Genomic DNA, 18,066 nt, shown 5'->3' on the forward strand with positions numbered 1-18,066 from the left:
TCACACTGATCATGTTGACAACATCATCTAGTCTACTCAAAAGAAAAGACAGACATCTCAATCGTGACATTAGTCATAGCAAAATGAAAGAATCAAGTGATCCTAAACTACTTTTGAGTAATATATATTAGCATGTATAGTACAAATTTAAGTATGAAAATATAAAGTAAAAACAGAATACAAAACAAAACTTCAATTTCCAATTATGCATTATTATGATTTGTTTTGTTAAAGTTCTTATTTCAAGCCAACACCAAAAAACATTTTATATCACAATACCTCATGGTACACAAATCTGTTCAACAAGAATTACAGCAATACTAGATGCAACATCAACCAGGGTGATGAGGAAAATCTTGTGAAAGAGTATGTCATGGCATGACATTAAGCATGGTAAAAAGAAGGAAGCAAGTAATCAAAAGAGTGAAGCAGATGGCTTTTTGGCAACTTTTTAATCACTCGGTATGAATTAACCACAAGTTTTTTACAAGCATTTTCCATCCTGGAAGCGAGGTAGGGGGCGAACCATCCGATTTAGTATGTACCACAACGCTCGCTTTGCACACACAAACAACCCATTTAGCACAAACTACGGGGTCAGTTGGAAATCTGTGCATATTGACCCCAAAGAGTAACACAACAATTCGGCATGTCTTTGTTGACGGCGAAAAATCAGCAAAATGGCGACCTTCTTCCACATTTTCTGTACAACTAGCTGAAAATCGTTCCTATGACATCACTGCAGGGCTCTGGTGACAGAGTTAGATAATGCGTCTGTGGTTTCGTTGGCGGGTGAGAGTGAAGCAGATGACTTTTTGGCAACTTGTAATCGCTCAGTATGAATTCACCACATTTTTTAAAGAATGAGTTTGGTGTTCCGCTTAATACTAACCACAAGTCTTTCATATGTAATGGTTAAAAGAGTACAAAGTTGAGTGAATTCGTTCTCTAGCTACTATACAAAACATACAAAACACATCCTCAACATCCCCAGCAGCTTTACACACAAAATGAAACAATTACATCTTCATGGAAGAGTGAATTCAAATATACACACAATGCTGAAACATGGACAAGTTACTGAGGTGAAGTCAACAAACAACAATTTCTTTGCTAGGGCGATGATGATGTAACAGTCAAACACTAAGGTTGTTTAAACAACAGCACTCTCATTATGACAATTGTGGGCACAAACAGCACTAAAATATAAATATGACTAAAAAAACATTCCAAAACTGCAATAAGAACAAAATGAAAAATGCAAGACATTTTGTAAACATCTGATAAAAACTATTGCATTTGTAAACCAGTAAAGCACAAAGTCACTGAAACTGAGATGAAATCTCCCAGCTGTGGATGACAACTGTCAAAGGTTTCATCCTGGTAAACAACAAGTTATCAAAATTGGGCACAACCTTTTAACATCAGTCACAGGGAGGATGGGGTCAGAGTGTAAATGTGAATGGTGCATATGCTTTCAGAATCTTTTTGAAGAGTAATATGGCATTAACAGATGCAACAAGACCTCTAAACTGGGTTGGTTGCTTGGTTGGTTTGTTATTTAATGCCACACACAGCAATACTCAAGCTATATGGTGATTGTCTTTAAATAATCAAGTTTGGACCAGACGATCCAGTGATCTTGATCTAAAATGCAAGTGGAATACGTTGATAGTCAATCAAGTCAGCAAGTTTGACCACCCAATCCCTTTAGTTGCCTTTTAAGACAAGCATTGGTTCCTGAAGACCAATTCTAACCTGGATCTTCACATGTCTCAAACTGGTGCTGAGGAAAGGATCAGTTACTGTCACTTCCTGATAACATTTTGACAACATGTTCTGAACATTGTTCAGAAAATGCTGGTATTTAATATGCATAGACTAGGTCAAATGAACATCAAATAAGGTCTCAGAGCCATAATATTCTAAACCTATGCACATTGTGTCTGAGCACAACAGAAAAATACAATTAGGAGATAAACATACTGCATTTGAAAATCAGAGGTATATAATGAAATTATAATAGCTCTAAATGTCAGTTAAAACTGAACATATAACGTGAGGTTTTAAATGAAAATTTAGAGCAATTATAATTTTGTTATGTACCTCTGATTTTCAAACACAATACGTTTATCTCCATTCTACCATAACCATGATATTAAGATTTAAAAAATACATACTGTCTTGGGAAATCAGACGTATGTAACATGATTATATACCACAGAATGACTCTGATTAACTAATCACAACCCAGTATTTACTGAAGTTATGTTAGAATGAAGAATTTGAACAAATCTTCAGTGGTACTCAAACCGTTCTCAATAATACATAAAAAATCAATCAGGACATCTAATTCATGATAAATGATGGTAAATAAACAATGAACCACATATTGCTCTTGGGAAAATAACACAGAATCCTGGTTTAACATGAGAAGTAAATCCTTCCAAAGTATGAATCCTAATGACCATAATTATCCCTTCTGCCATTGTACTCCTCGCTAAACATCCAAGATTTTAAGATTGTAACAGAACGGCAGGAACACAATTTCCATCTGTTCAGAATCGGTGAGGAGTTTAGTTTCACACTGCTCTAAGCAATATTTCAGTTATATGAGGACTGTCTGTAAACTATCATGTCTGGACCAGACAATCCATTGATTAACAGCATAAGCATCAATCTATGAAATTGGGATACAATGACATGTGTCAACCAATTCAGAAACCCTGACCACCCAATCCTGATCACCTCTTACGACAAGTATGGGTTACTGAACATCAAATATTCTATCCAAATCTTCACAAGTGTTCAGCATTAGTCATGGAAAGATGTCTCTAAGTTGAAATGGGTCAGCTAGCAAATCATGGCACATGTGCCACATGTAAATGTAATATAACTGTGATATGGTCACATCTCCAAGATGTAGCCTGCTGCCTTCATTACATTCAGTCATACCATCTGAAGTCAAACTATCTATGTCCGGTCTCCCAGGAGTTCAGACTTTGCATTTGCCAGCTCCTCCAGTTTTCTTTCAAAGGAGTTCTTCTCCCTCTTGTCCTGAAAACAAGATTCAGAAACTTTCATTACCACAGCCACTCAACACATTAATGTTAAACAATGTGTGCAATGAGGGCAAATATCAGAGGCTCAATCTGAAACCATGTTACAGACATACTTGTCACTCTGCCTTAAAGGAGAATTCTAACAATTTTTTTCCATTGGGTAAAAACATCAAAAGTCACTTTCTGTGATTAACACTGCGCAAAAACTTGAGCAAAATGCAACACTTAAAAAACGCACTAGAAAAAGACCAGATAAAACCTTTTCAGCTCCAGCTCAATTACTTGCTGAATCATAGGGGTAATTCTCATATGTAGGGTTAGGGTGGAGACAATTTTTCATTGAAATGTTTTGAATTTGAAGATTAACAGGCATGTTAACATTCAGTGTACTCTCTACTTTATTTATTTCATACTCACAGACTTTGAAAGCTTTTTCTTTTGTCCCAGTTCTTGGAGCTGCTTCAAACATTGTGCCATCTCAGCCTCTATCTCCTGAAGTTTCAGAGTGTAGATCTCATGGCCACGTTGGAAAGATGGTCTTGGGAACGGCTCTCTGCCTTCAACCACAGACTCTTCCCCATTGGATGGGTTGTCAATGGTGATATCATAGGCCTTTGGACCAGACCAACTGAAACCAAGAACAAAGTAGACCCTCTTCTGCCACATGCTCCTTTTCATTGTTGGCAGTGATGTCTGGATTGTGATGTGGAATTTGTTTCCACCAGGAAGCTGGAGTTGAACCTGAACTTCCTGTCCACCCACGAGCAAAGTGCCTTCCAGGCGCTGGAATCTCCGTTTTGCTTTGTCAGACTGCCAGTATTCATTGTCACGCATTCTTGCCCCTTTACTCAGGAGTTCCTTCTGATATACAACTTCTGACAATCCAACACCTTTTCCAAGGAAGAAAAGTGTGGTATCTTTCCTCTTGGAGAACTGTTCCAAATCACGATGTTTAGGATAATTTGTAAAAAATGCTTCCTTCCATCGGTACAAAGCTTCTTTTATTCTGACTTCAGAGCAGAGATTGAATCCCTTTGCTCTCCTGCTGTCTGTAGGGAGGTGAAAGAGAACCAGGTACAGGAATGTCTCTAAATATGGTCGGTATTCTGGCTGCTTGGCATTGTACAACCTGTTGCTCCATTCTAAAATATTTGAATATGGAATTGATTCAGTCTTTGAAGAACCAGCAACATGAAGGGCAATAACTGTGTTCAGTATTGTGACCAAATCAAAACCTGTGCAGCTTTCAGAATTGACATTTTCTTTCATCAGGTCATAAACTGTGACCAGACTTACTTCCCAATCATATTCTTCATACTTCAAACCAAGAGCCCCTTGTAGGGAAGTTACACCCATTCTCCGGGCACGTCGTCTTCTATATTCACATGCATCTTCAATACTGAGAGATTCTGGTACCTCATCTGAGTCCTCTCCAAAGTGGGTATTTAAATTTTCTTTCAGCAAAATCAGTGTTTTTCTGTCAAATGACCAGTCGGGCCTGTATTCCTCCCTTGCATCACCTTTCAACTGCACCATCTCATCCTCCAGCTTCCGTATCACTCTAAAAGCTGATTCACCCAGTGATTTCATCATCCCTTCTTCATCCCTATCCAAAAATGAGAAGGAGTCAGGCTTGTAAGATTGATCAACAAGAAACTTGTGAAGATCTTCTCCACCCGTGAAGCTCTCAAAGTGACAAAATGTATTCAGTAGGCAGAAGATGACCCTCAGTTCTCCAAGGTAGCCACCATGATTTGTCATCAAACTTTTCTCAGTTTCACTAAGACTTTGCTCTTTTCTAAAAATTTCCATGGCCTTTTTAGCAATTTCAATGATCTCACCAGCATCTTCATTTCTGATTTTCATTCCTTTCTTGGCCCTGTCATAGTGATCCAACAACTGTTGTTTATACACCTGTCCATACGTATCCCACAAGAATGAGTTCTTAGGACGACTTTTTGTTGCAATTCTGGCATACTTCTCAGCTTCAGACCAGTTGCTTGTGTGGATGTAGAATCGTGCTATCTGCTGAGCTATCATTGGGTCTTCAGTCTTCCTGAAAACTTCAATGCAAATTTCAGCTGCTTTGTCAGCTCCTTCAGATTTGTCGATATCCAAAATAAGTTGTGAAAACTTGGCAAGTCTTCCACCTTTCTGCATGACCCTTTTTTTCACAAGATTCTTGATGATATTCAGTAGTTTGTAAGTGCTAGCATTTTCACAGTCAAATATTGATGAGGAAAGAAGCTCAAGCATGATTTCACTGGTCTGAAGGTTATTTTGCCTCAGAATGTAGTCAAGGATTTCCTTTGCTAGCAGATTACTGGTGATCCGAATAGTCTTTATATGCGTTCCATGGACACCTCTTTGTGATGATTCATTCACCAACACACGCAATGATGTGCTCATAGTTGTTTCCCATCCTTTTCCCCTTGACCCGCTTTTCTCTAATATTCCAAACTGCACTATCCTTTTATGCTTTGATTGCATTCCAATGATCGGGTCAAAAGCAGAAATGGGAATTGTTTGAAAATCGCCATCATATGCATTGATCAAGGAGAGGAATCTTAGAAGTGTTGATTCTTTGGTGTCATCAATTTCCCTCATGAATTCTTTGACAGTTCTCTTGATGTAGGCAGGGTCAAAGTTCGTCTTCAGGATGTTGAACGAAATCAGGAGTTTGGGATCAACCTTTTTATCTTCATGGAATTTCTTTTCCAAAGAGTCATATTTCTTCTGAAACCATTCCATTTCCCATTTCTGAAGTTCATGCTTCAGGACAACCTTGTGTCCCTCATGAGACCTTGTCAGGTTCACACCTCTTCTACACCAGAGGACAACACAGAATACTTTAAAGTATTCTTCATATCTAGACGCCAGTTTCGCCTTCTCCTCCAGTTCAAGAAGTAACTGCTGAACCCTATCTTCCTCTTCATTGTCTATTAGAACCAATGGTGGTTTCCTTGTTGTTGGCTCATCATGATTTCTCAACATGGCAATCTGATTTGAAGTATCATCGGTAATCTTCCTGATTACACAACATCTGTACTTTTCCTTCAGTTCCCAGAGAACTTGTTTTGATGTTGTTGTCCCACCAGCACCTGGCTGATGCATCAGCGTGACTATATTAACCCGAAAATCCTCATCGCGGTTAGGGGTTTCAAGAGCATTTTCAACCTCCCTGATGAGTTCTTTGTGTTGATGTCTCTTTAAGACATGATTATCTCTAAACCAGAAATTCATCCACTGTACTTGTCCTCCTCTGAAGAATTTCACTTCAAGACTCCTCCGTAATCTTTCTCTGGACTGTTTGTCTGTCAGTTCTTCATTTCCTTCACATTCTTTGCTGCTGAGTATTTCCAGGTCATTCATCTCAGTAATGTTCCTTTCTTTTAAAACACAGAAGGCTCCAGAGGAAGTTGGCAGCTCACAAGTTCCTGCCTGTTTTGGATTGATAATGTTTGTGAATGTTGTATTGACATGTCTCCATGGCATCCCAAGAACACATCTGTTCTCAAGAGACTTCTTTGATACGACATGACGCCTTGTCAGTTCCTCCATCCACAAATCGGCTATCTCCATAGATTCTGCAATAACCATCCATTGATCCTTAAACTTCAGAATAACTTCATCAGCTGCCTCCAGCAGAACTTCATAGTTCTTCGAGAAAAGAAGGATCAACAGCATGCCCCTTCCAAGTGGAATTCCTGAATGAAAGAACCTCAAAGCCTCTTTGAAACCTTCAAATCTCTTCTGTTTCCAATCATATGGTTGCATTTCCTCTTTTGAAAGTCTACTGTAACCATTGCAAAAAATCCATGATTTTTCTGTTGACAGCTTAAGAGATTCTAGAACTTTATCTGAGTATTCCTCTGCATTTTTGTCAAAGTTATCAGTTGTATGGACTTCATAAACTTGCTTTTTTTCATTGACAGAATAGATCCCATTGGAATCACTGGTTGGATCAAAATCAAAGATCGCCTTGGAATCAAAATACTGGATGAAAGAGAGGTTTTCTTCAATATAGCCAAGATCCATTGACGTATCTAGTGGACTTATCAGTAAAACTGGATACATTTCATCTTCTATTGTTTCACTGCCACCTGTAAACAGATTTAGAATCTTCTTTCTCAGATCTGGTGGAATATAGGAAGCTGATGACTGGATCTCCTGCTGAAGTCTCAGTTCTGTTATGCTCTTCTTTTTCTTCATGAAATCATAAATCTCTTTTTCAGAGAGTGATTTTACAGTTCCATCAGCTAATCTGTACAACTGTTCTCTCTTGATTTTGTGTCCTGCTACAACCTTTCCCCGAACAAAGAAGGCTTCCTCCATGACAACCTTCCCAGTAGGAACAACATCAACCTCCAACACCCAAAGAGGTCTGTCTTGTGACACAGGATTAGACACTTCAATAAACTTTGCTGAGCGAACTGCCTGAAATGCAATTTCCTGTTGATCTTCATAAAATGCCTCTCCAATCAGTTGCCTGATGGTGTCTTCACACTTTTCTCTGTCAAGATGAATTCCAACAACTTGTCCCTGACAAGGCTCAGTAGGCAATGGAATGATGCCAACATAAAGTGTCCCATTGGTTCGGTCATTCATGCAAGCAGATGCAAATATCACTGCCTCTTTGGCAATCCTTCTGTACACATTCTTCTCACCATTGTCAAGTTGCAGGAACTTCTTCACAGGGTTGATCATGTTCTCTCTGGAGTAGCCAGATATTTCCATTAATCTTCCCCTAGTGTATCGATCTGTCGGAGATACAGCTGAGTCAAACCGTCTGAAGTGCTCTTTGTAAACAGGTGCAGCAATGGATCCTACTGACATGTTACCCATTTGAGGTAGACTCGGAGCTGCATCAACTCTCATTTCTCCTTGATCCTTCTCATTATCTGATACTGATTGTCGTATAACCTTCAGCTTTGGAAGTTCAGTCGTTTGTTCTTTTATCTCCTTAATTTTTAACATTAGTTTACGTCTCTTCCCAAAGGAGAGTTCCTTACTGGAGAATTCCTGTTTGAAATCTTCTTCTTTCATTGTCAAAAACACAACTCCATCAATCTCTAAGTCTCTGAATTTTGCTACAAAATCTTCATCAAGATCAAGGCTCCTAAAACTTGGTTTCAGATAGGTTATCAGTTCATCAACTGTCAGTGACTCTATATCCTTGAGGTGACTTGGAGGGTCTGAAATGAAACCAAATAACATTTAGTACCTGAAAACAATGCTGAAGAGAGCGAGTTGGAGTCTGAGTTGGTCCTCATAATTAATTCACACATGGCATAGCCATGTAACTGAATGTGTACACCTTTTTTAACAGAATTGGTCATAACACAGCATGTCAGAGTAATATGATAAAAATGATGCAGTTTTAGAAAATTACTTTAATAGTGAAGTTCACAAAGCAGAGGACACTCTTCTCCGTGAATAACACCACATTATGTAGACTTATATAAAAATGCTTTTCTCAAATCAAACTCTTGCCCCAGGAACACTCATCAAAACTGACAACTGACCCCTAAGAAATTACACTTTATGAGCTGAGAAGTTTATGATGTTAATTTGTCATGGTTTTACCATTACTGCTACCTGGTGATTGTACTCCAGCACCATAGTCTTCACCACTACCTAGGCTAGCAGCTGCAGGAACTGTAGTAGCTGGCACCTCAGGTGATGAAGGTACCTCAGGAACTATTGGCTTATCTTCTTTTGTGCCAAGGTTAGAAAATGTTGGACTACCTGATTCAAGGAAATGAATGGACTAGAAGTCTCCCCCAGAAGTTAACTACAAGAAGACCTCATCAAACTCAAATGACACAACCTCAAGTAGTGTTTTCAACATGTGTCTAATGTGTTCAGCTATTAATTTTAACATTTCGGGATGTGAGCTTCATAAATACCTCAGATAACACCTTTCTTGAAATAGTGTCTCCTTGATTTTGGCACTATAAAAGAAGCAGATCCAGCTCTATGTACCATGTGTGAATCCCATTTCTGAAGTCTCCCACCATGATACTGCTAGAATGTTGCTGAAAGTGCAGCAAAACCATACTTACTCAATCAGGACATACAAAGCAGTACAAACAACAAATATGTAAAATTTCCAACAAATCTATTAGATTGATAAGGATACACTTTTTTCTTCTTGCCTGGTGTAAAGATAACCCCAGAGAAGACCTCGATAACAAAGTTTTTCAGTTTCTCATCCTTCCAGTCAAAGTTGATGCCTCTCCCTCTGAGTACGTGAACAGCACTCCTCACTTCGGGCAAGGTGCAGCTTTTGCCTGCCTCATCAACAAAATTCTTCAGCAGGATCTCTCTCACCTGGCTGTTGATGTCATAGCTGGGCTCATCTTTAACAAAGATGTACAAATATGGTTTAGTTTGCAGTATTGAAATGGGCAATACAAGTGACTGATGGTTGTCAGCAATTTTATCAAGGGATGATAGTCAACTTGGCTACAGAAGTCCAGCTTCAGCCTTGCCAAACTGAATGATGGATCGCTTGTAACGCCTCCACTAGTTATTGCAAATAATGTCCCTTCTATGTAAATTAGTCAGAAATAACATATCACAACATATTGGGGTGCACATCTATAAAGACATTTCACAGACAAGACACGATTGTAGGGATAGGAACAGGTAAAAGCTGAGCCCCATGTGCATATTGAAAACAGGTGTCATTGGTGATGACACAAGAACAAGCAGAAGTTTCATTGGTTCAGTGGATTTGCATTTCATATTGGGTAGACTAGTGGTTAAAGCGATTGCTGGTCACGCCAAAGAACCCGGGTTTGATTCCCCACATGGGCACAAAAAGCTCATTTCTGGAGTAGCATGCCCTGATACTCTCTCTCTCAGCCTTACCTGTAACATCACTAGCATCCAGCTGCGTCTCCCGCAGTCGATCATAAATGTCTTTCTGATGCTTCTTAAGAACACCAAGAAACCACTTATAGGCTTGGGCACTTTCTGGTTTGTGCTTCAAGATACGCAGCAGTCTCTCATTCTTGTCAACATCCACTGGCTCATATCTCACCCTCTGTTCATCTTCTTCTGTCAGTACAATCTCTGGACATGACCGGAGGTCATCAAGGAGGTAGACAGCAGTCAGCACCTTCCTCAGATAATCCCAGTTCTTTTGGATCTTCGCCCAGTCTTTTCTGTCCATCATGTTTGTTCACTATAGACAGAATATGTCATATAGTGTGAGTTTGAAACAATTGTTACCTTGAATAAGTCAAGTGGACTTGCTACATACAAGTATAGCAAGCCCATTTTTGAAATTCAAAATTAGACTTAATAATGACGAGTCATAGTATTCTAATGGTCTGGATTGATATTCACAAAATCAATCACTGGATTGTCAGATCTAATCTAGTTATTTTATATAGAGATGAAGGTGCCAGATTCACTGTTCCAGCCAATTTAACACTTACCAGGTTTTTAAGTGTAGTATCTTTGTAGTTTTTAATTCCAGATAAACGTGGCTACAATCACCTGGGTCTGAAGTGATCATGGAAATCCAACTACAAGGTCCATGCAGATAGCCAAGGTACTATAAGGCCCGTGCTCTCCAGTATGGTGATCTACCTCAGAATCAGTTGTAAGCAATATATAACCTGTTTTCTAAGTTGTATTGTAATGTAAAATATTTTAGAATCAATTACTAGTTTTGAATTTATTTATGTGATCACCTAGTTAGTTTACTGTCGTTCGTTGCCAAAGTTTTATAATTTGCCTGTATTAGTCATGATATGGTTGAAATATTGCCAGTGTGACTTAAAATCTGACCTCACTATCTCAACCACCCACTCTTCACTGGCACTTTCACATATTAATAGTATGTACACAGTATATACAGTGCCTCATGGTTTAACAGTCATATACAATTTTGAAGAAATGGGTTTTTAAGATGCAGACGATGATACAATGTTCATTAGATCAGTTAAGGAGGAACCTGTGTTCTTAGAGAGGGATAGACTACCTGACTAAGGAGTTAGCGTAAAACCCACCACTAAAGTTGCATTTTGCGATGTCAAGGTACTAGTAAACAAAGTATATCTTGGTTTTGCGTAAATGGTTTTAGCTTTGTGCTTGAAACCAGTGTCACTGTAGGATGCTTTACAATGTCATATGTGTCAAAATGTGACAGGTAGATCTTGATCAGGAGATAACAAATTGCTTTTACAGCATTTTCAGGAACAGAGTACTTCAGTATTGAACATGAAAGCACCATCATCGAAACAAAACACAGCACAGTTAGAAGCAATACCAAACACCCAGAACATCAAATTACCAGACACAGCAAAACTGCTCACCCAGAATGCTGCATCATGAGACACATCATCACCCACCCACTAAACACCATAACCAGACACATCACCACCCACCCACTACACACCATAACAAGACACATCATCACCCACCCACTAAATACATAACCAGACACATCATCACCCATCCACTAAACACCATAACAAGACACATCACTACCCACTCACTAAACACCATAACAAGACACGTCACCACCCACCCACAACACACCGTAACAAGACAAATCACCCTCCACCCACTAAACACCATAACAAGACACATCACCACCAACCCACAACACACCATAACAAGACACATCACCACCCACCCACCAAACATCATAACAAGACACATCACCACAATGCACAACACACCATAATGAGTCCATACAGCAAAAGTACTTTTAGTTCTGCAAAGAGCCAGATGAAAACTTAAAACTGATTAAATCTTCTTGAAGTGGTAATAAAGTTATGTACCGATTTGATAATATGATGATTTATAGGTCCGGGCAATTTGAAGTTACCATACAGAGTATCATTTCTTATCCACGTGGTCAACGTATGTGTAGGTGCATACTCATCTCATACACCACACAAGTGTCGTATTGGCTTGACCTGGGTCGTAATGATTTGACCGGAGATTCTACCTATTTGATTGGATAACCGATGACCTCTCAGTTACATCACGTTGTAGCAGAACTATATTTCCATTCATAACAAACATGTGAATTCAGTCATTCTCCAACATACATGCGCTGTGGGTATGTAAACATTGCAAAACTTGCAGTGTCACTGTTTCGCTGTCAGTCGGACTGAGACATTATATCTGTTGAAAAACATAAAAGCAATGTTTCCACCAGTGAAGCAACTGCAAACCAAGAAATGGGTTGCTACGGAGTAGTTTACTGTTTGGGGCTGTTCAAGGCAATGACAACTAAAATGCATTGTGACGTTGGTTACCAAGGGAGTAGACCTTGTGACATCATTACAATGTGACATCATGCTAAAAGTGTTCTCATACCATACACAATTCTTCTGCAACCTCTTTATGAAACTGGTTTCAGTTAGAAACCATGAAAATAAGCTATGTTGTCAATTTAATACATCTTAGACTTGGGTAATAAATAAAATATGATAAAATAAGATCACATTGTATACGAAACTCGTGACTTTCCCTTGGTGTCTGACCTTGCTTTCGCTCTGTCAGATACCATGGCAAGGACACTCGTTTCGTTTCATTCTCTATCTTTGTTAACTCATTAAGCCTGAGAGCCGCTTCACTGCTAAACACCTGGAACCCCGTGCTGATTGCCCGGCCGGCTGTGACGAGACTAATTAGGGCTAATCACGCCTGATATCCCTGGCTGGTTTCTTAGATTACAGGAAACTGTCTCGTCATACGAGCAAGTCCTGATTGTTTAATTGTTTAATTGCGTTGTAAAGGTATATGTTGACAGAAAGCAGGAGTGAATACATGTCATATATGTAACGTTTTACGTAATTTTATTACATTTTCTCTTGTTGACTTTTGGTGGCGTGTGTATTTTCTTAACACGTTTGTATTCTTCGTATGTAAGACATACTTAAACAAATTGTCCCTCTCATGTCATTGTGTGAGGTTAAATTGTTCAAAACATCTATGTCAATGGCAGTAAAGAAGAATTTACGCACATGCCTAATAATCTTCTATGAAAGAAGCGTTTTCGCTGACACGTTGCTAGTGTATACTGAATATTTTAAGGTAAGTACTAATAAGCTAGTCTGTGACTTACATGGAGCAGATTCACAGTTTGTCACTTTGGTTCATCAAGATTTAACACAGAAAATATACGTTATCACACGAACATACATGTATGTATATTGTATAATGCTATTCCTTGCACATACATAAGACAAAGGGTCATGGGATGGGCGTCATCAAAGTTCCCGAATAGGACGTTTTGTATCTCAGCTGTTCAATACAGTGGCTGATTTCTTATCTGTGACCAATTGTATCAGGAGATACCTGTCACAGAGGAAATAACAGGTGATGGGGCATGGGCTAAATTTCTGAAGAGCACGTTCGGTCACTAGACAGCTTGGTTACAGATTGACTATTGGTTTGATCGTTGACCAATCGATATGCTGGATTTCGGTTTTATCAACTCTAGCTATCATGAAAAAGTTTGTGTATCGTGAACATAAATAATCGTGAGGATGCCTGAAATGTACATGTAGGACTAACAAGCACTTTTCTTTAGAGCGCTCAAATTGCTACAATCAGATTATTTTTACCCCAGATAACCCAAACCAACCATTGAGTAGAGAGAGTATTTATTTGCATATACATTTTGCGCACACTACTTGTACATCAAACATAATGGCTTGCTGAACGTTTCAATATAATCTGCACATTGTTACGAATAAATATCACAATTCAAGTACATGTATTATAGAATTAAAATAAGTTACACTATACTGACTTATTGTGATGTATACACTTGCACTTGAATCTCCCCAAATATTTATGAAGATGGGCATACTTATATTTCTTTTGAAAGCAAACGAATTTCAGAAGATTGACAATGGACTCCACAAAATGAATGAATGAATGATTTAATTTAGAATAAGGTTTTGCAACCTTGTCACCGTTAATTCAATCAATGTGCAAACAGAGTATCTTAGTATTCCCTCCCAATGACGAGTAACAAACACTTACCTCCTGTTACAACATCTCTTAATCCCCTTTCTTGCAGACGTGTTCATTTACCTGTATAAGCCCCCGACATTGCAAGCAATTGTTATCAAAACACATTAATAGTTCTTCTGATTACCACAGAAAGTAACCTCTCTCGTAAGAAAAGCTAATTTTTTATCATTACTGCTAAAGTGAATGAAATAATAGGTACAATACGAATTTAAAATTTAAAACCCCCAATATGCGACTCTCGCTGAATGGGAGGTGCTTTTTATCACCCCCAATATGCGGCTCTTGCTGAATAAGAGGTGCATTTTATAACCCCAAATACGCGACTCTCGCTGTGAGAAGCTAATTAATTTGACCTGCATATGCGTCTCTCGGCCTTAATGAGTTAACTTATACTCATATTTGAAATAAAATAAATTGTGTCTTATAGCATCATAGTTGGGACAAATAAAAAAAATAATGAAAGGTGTCCTCGAAAGCAGCACCCCAACAACACGATGGGTTATCTTATTCTAATCGGAATCTGCAGTTGAATATTTCACAGAACCTGTTTCCTATGTTGATGTCAAACCGCAATAAACTCAAAATATTGCGATATGGTGGAATCAAGTCTTTAAGCAAAGAATTCCAAAGTTCCATAGTGCTGGACAAAAATGATTTTTCTTGATAATTGGTAACTCCTTCAACATTTTATCATTTGTTAAACTTTATCAATTACAGAATTCATCTGTGCAGTCCAGTTTGCATCTTTTTGAAACCAGAGCCCAAAATGTTTGTGCTCGGAATGATAATTATTTTTGCATAAACAATCTTGAACTCACTAATTGAGCATTTCCTGAAATTCGTATCAAGATCAATACCAAATCAATGTATATCACCTTGATACAAATGTCGCTAATGTCATTAACTGATCATTTCATCAAATCAACCAAAAGGATTCAAATAATACCATATCAGTGTACATGTGTCTCACTTTAATACAAACTTCACGAATCTCACTAACTGAGCATTTTGTTGAAACTAACTATAGTTCACCTGGACAAAGTGTTAACAAAACACCAACCATAGTCAGCCAAATTCCACTGTGTGAGAGACCGCATTTGACAGAATCTGGCTAAGTGAGAGGAAAGCGTTGCAGGTACAGTAATGTGTAGTTAAGCTTGGACAAAGAATGTCCCACGGGACCTAGTTCACTCAGCTGTGAATGGGTACCCGGAGTCATTAGGATGCCTCATTGCTGCTGCACTACACAATATGAAGGCATTACAAAAATTCAAATAGGGACCAGACTGTTCAGTGATTAAGATCATAAGCATTGACCTATTCATTTGGAACACAACAATTAAACAATTACCGACACTACATCAGCCCTGGTATCTTAATCCTATCACTCAAAGATTGACAATTGGACATATTATCAACAGGAAAAAATATTAACAATCACTAACAGGAAAATTGTGTCATCGATAATATCATACATAAACTATTGTGATGAAAAATTGTTTTGATTTACTCACAGAATACCCTGTTAGGTCATCATTCTTATGAGCTGTTTCTAAATAATGTTCATGACACTGTTTAGTTTGTAGTCCATTCAAAAAGGTATGTCACTATTTCACCAGTTATATGAAATAAGGTTTTCATCTTGATTACTGACCACTTAGATACAAAAGGTATGCATTTATGCAGCTTTCAAAATACCTGCCTGCCCGGAGGCCTGGGATGGGATATTTTCAACATGGACTGCCACATTCTCAGATCAACTGCCCAACAGTTGGGTTAAAAATGTGTATATGGGGTCCCAGTCAAAATGGCCACACGTCAAAATGGCCGCAAATCGTCCAAGTCAAAATGGCCACAAAAAAGTCAAAATGGCCATACACTATTTTATTATTTTTTATACTTATTTGTGAAAAAAGACATAAGAAGTTATATCAGGCAAAACTTGATGTTCACTACACATGTATTATTAAATCATTTTCAACAAATGACAAATATATATATCTATGTTCTTCAAGTACAAACAACTTTTTACTGTTTATTTTTACATGTCATCCATGAGACCATTCTAATTCTAGTGAATCAACAAATATATATGTGCATGTTCTATATCCATGTACAGCAGTTACCAATGATTTTGTCAGTGACTACTTCTAGTCAAATAAGCTTGATTACTCCAATGGTCCAGTCTAAGCTCTATGGGGCTGAGCTTTCCTTCCTTGTAGAAGCCCCAGACTGGGTTATCCTCTAGACTCCATCAGTAGAGGTTTCCCCTTCTGTGAGCCAGTCTTGAGAAGGGTGAACTGCTCATTAACCTCAGTCTCAAAATATCAATTAGGAAAGTACCTCAATGATAAACACCAAGTTTTGTTGTGTGATATAACTTCTTTTGTCATTTTTACACTTTGATATCAAATAATACAAATGTCATGAGCATTAAAAATAATAAAAGAATGTATGGCCACTTTGACTTTTCTGTGTGACCATTTTGACTTTTCTGTGGGGCCATTTTGACTAGGGGTTATGGCCATTTTGACTTTTATGTCTAAGTCAACTACAACATAAGGAATAACAGCAGTGGAAGAACAACTTCAAGTGGGAGAATCTGTGTAGGTTCAGTAGTCACTTGGAGGATACAAGTGATAATGGTGTTATGTAACTCGTTCTCACTGTAAGAAAAACGTTGTTCGTCCCTATATTAAAAGATATAGCCTTTTATTACTGGTCCATCTTTTGTGTGCCGCTCAAAGAAGTCTACTATAACATGCTGGCCTTAATTATCAGCCTTCATGATAAGGATGGATCAATGTCTCTGGGGATGAAAAATATAGTTTTTCACTAGAACAGGTAACTGCGGATTTTCCCAGAATTGTAAGCAACATTTGTTCATATTTATTTATAAACTCGTATTCCAGCCTTGTGCCAAGACGTCCAGTTATATGCTGGGCGAGAGAAACATGAATACCTTTACCAGATTCTAACTGATTTTGCATGTGATATGGGATGTATCTGTATTTTATATAATGGGTAAATACTCTGTCTAGACATCAGTCTCGATTTTAATGAAGCATTTCGATAAATAGCTCCTGATCCGGAAGTTGGGTTTGTTCTCACTATCTCAGATTCCGATATATGTCAAAATTAACATGTATACTTACATATACGTTGAAATTATTCATTCCGCGCTGATACAACACGTAACATCAGCATTTTGTCATCGATAAACGCTATCTTCGCTCTGCTGCTGATCACCATTTGTTGAAGAGAATTCCGCAACAGCGCCCCGGTTCCAACGCGTCGTCATCAGAAGAAACGGGTGTATTTTTAGCCTTCTTGTACTTTCCAACTTTCGAATTCATTTCCAAAACAGTTGTTTCCCTTGTCATCGTTATCAGAGAGTGCGTAAAACTGGTGGCTGTGGTTTCACTGCACGAATGCATGGACACCAACATGAGAAAAAGTAAAAATATGGTACGCCAAGTGCTCTTCTAATGTTTTGCCTCTTACCTGAGTTTAGTTCCACACTCAGGTGAACAGTATAAACAGAAGATACTTCTAGGATAACATCTTTTTATTCCATTTGATTTCACTTAATTAATTGTTTGTTTTTTACGGCACCACTCACGCCAGCAAGTCTGACAAATTTATAGAGCCTAATATTAAAAGAATTTAAGTCAGTCACTATGGTTACGGGAATACAGTTTATAGAGGATATTATATGGGTGCCCATGTCACACTATTCTTACTACGCGAGTGCCTGTTGTATATACATATATATATACAACAAGTGCCTAAATGTTGGTATTTCCCGAGCGAGATATACGATGGATATACTGAGTGTCGTAAACATAGTATGATATGGACACGAATATAATATTCTGTTTATTACCGAAGTCGTCAAATTTAGGAAAATAAACCCAAATCTTAATTCTTTCAAACACGGGCCGGTTGCCCGCCGTCGACGTACGTAGAACGCAACGTCACAGAAAAAACG

The 18,066-nt window shown here is 38.3% G+C and overlaps 1 protein-coding gene across 1 annotated transcript; it reads right to left on the minus strand.

Moving 5' to 3' along the window:
• Positions 1–2,089: 2,089 nt before the first annotated feature.
• On the minus strand, positions 2,090–17,378 carry LOC137273922 (sterile alpha motif domain-containing protein 9-like). Its single transcript, XM_067806829.1, has 6 exons — positions 17,231–17,378; positions 9,939–10,254; positions 9,205–9,424; positions 8,649–8,806; positions 3,480–8,257; positions 2,090–3,057 (listed from the first exon to the last, which is right to left on the minus strand). Exons 2-6 carry the CDS (start codon positions 10,243–10,245, stop codon positions 2,974–2,976), a joined length of 5,547 nt encoding a protein of 1,848 aa, XP_067662930.1. The 5' UTR covers positions 10,246–10,254; positions 17,231–17,378; the 3' UTR covers positions 2,090–2,973.
• Between the last annotated feature and the right edge of the window lie 688 nt (positions 17,379–18,066).

Source organism: Haliotis asinina, chromosome 2 (genome assembly GCF_037392515.1).
Source record: "Haliotis asinina isolate JCU_RB_2024 chromosome 2, JCU_Hal_asi_v2, whole genome shotgun sequence".
Taxonomy (NCBI): domain Eukaryota; kingdom Metazoa; phylum Mollusca; class Gastropoda; order Lepetellida; family Haliotidae; genus Haliotis; species Haliotis asinina.

Coding starts and splice junctions, on each gene's coding strand:
- LOC137273922 (XM_067806829.1), bottom strand. CDS start 10,245: ATGATGGACAGAAAAGACTGGGCGAAGATCCAAAAGAACTGGGATTAT. Junction 9,425..9,938: donor GGATGCTAGTGATGTTACAG/GTAAGGCTGAGA, acceptor TCTTTGTTAAAG/ATGAGCCCAGCTATGACATC. Junction 8,807..9,204: donor CCAGGCAAGAAGAAAAAAGT/GTATCCTTATCA, acceptor TGAATCAGGTAG/TCCAACATTTTCTAACCTTG.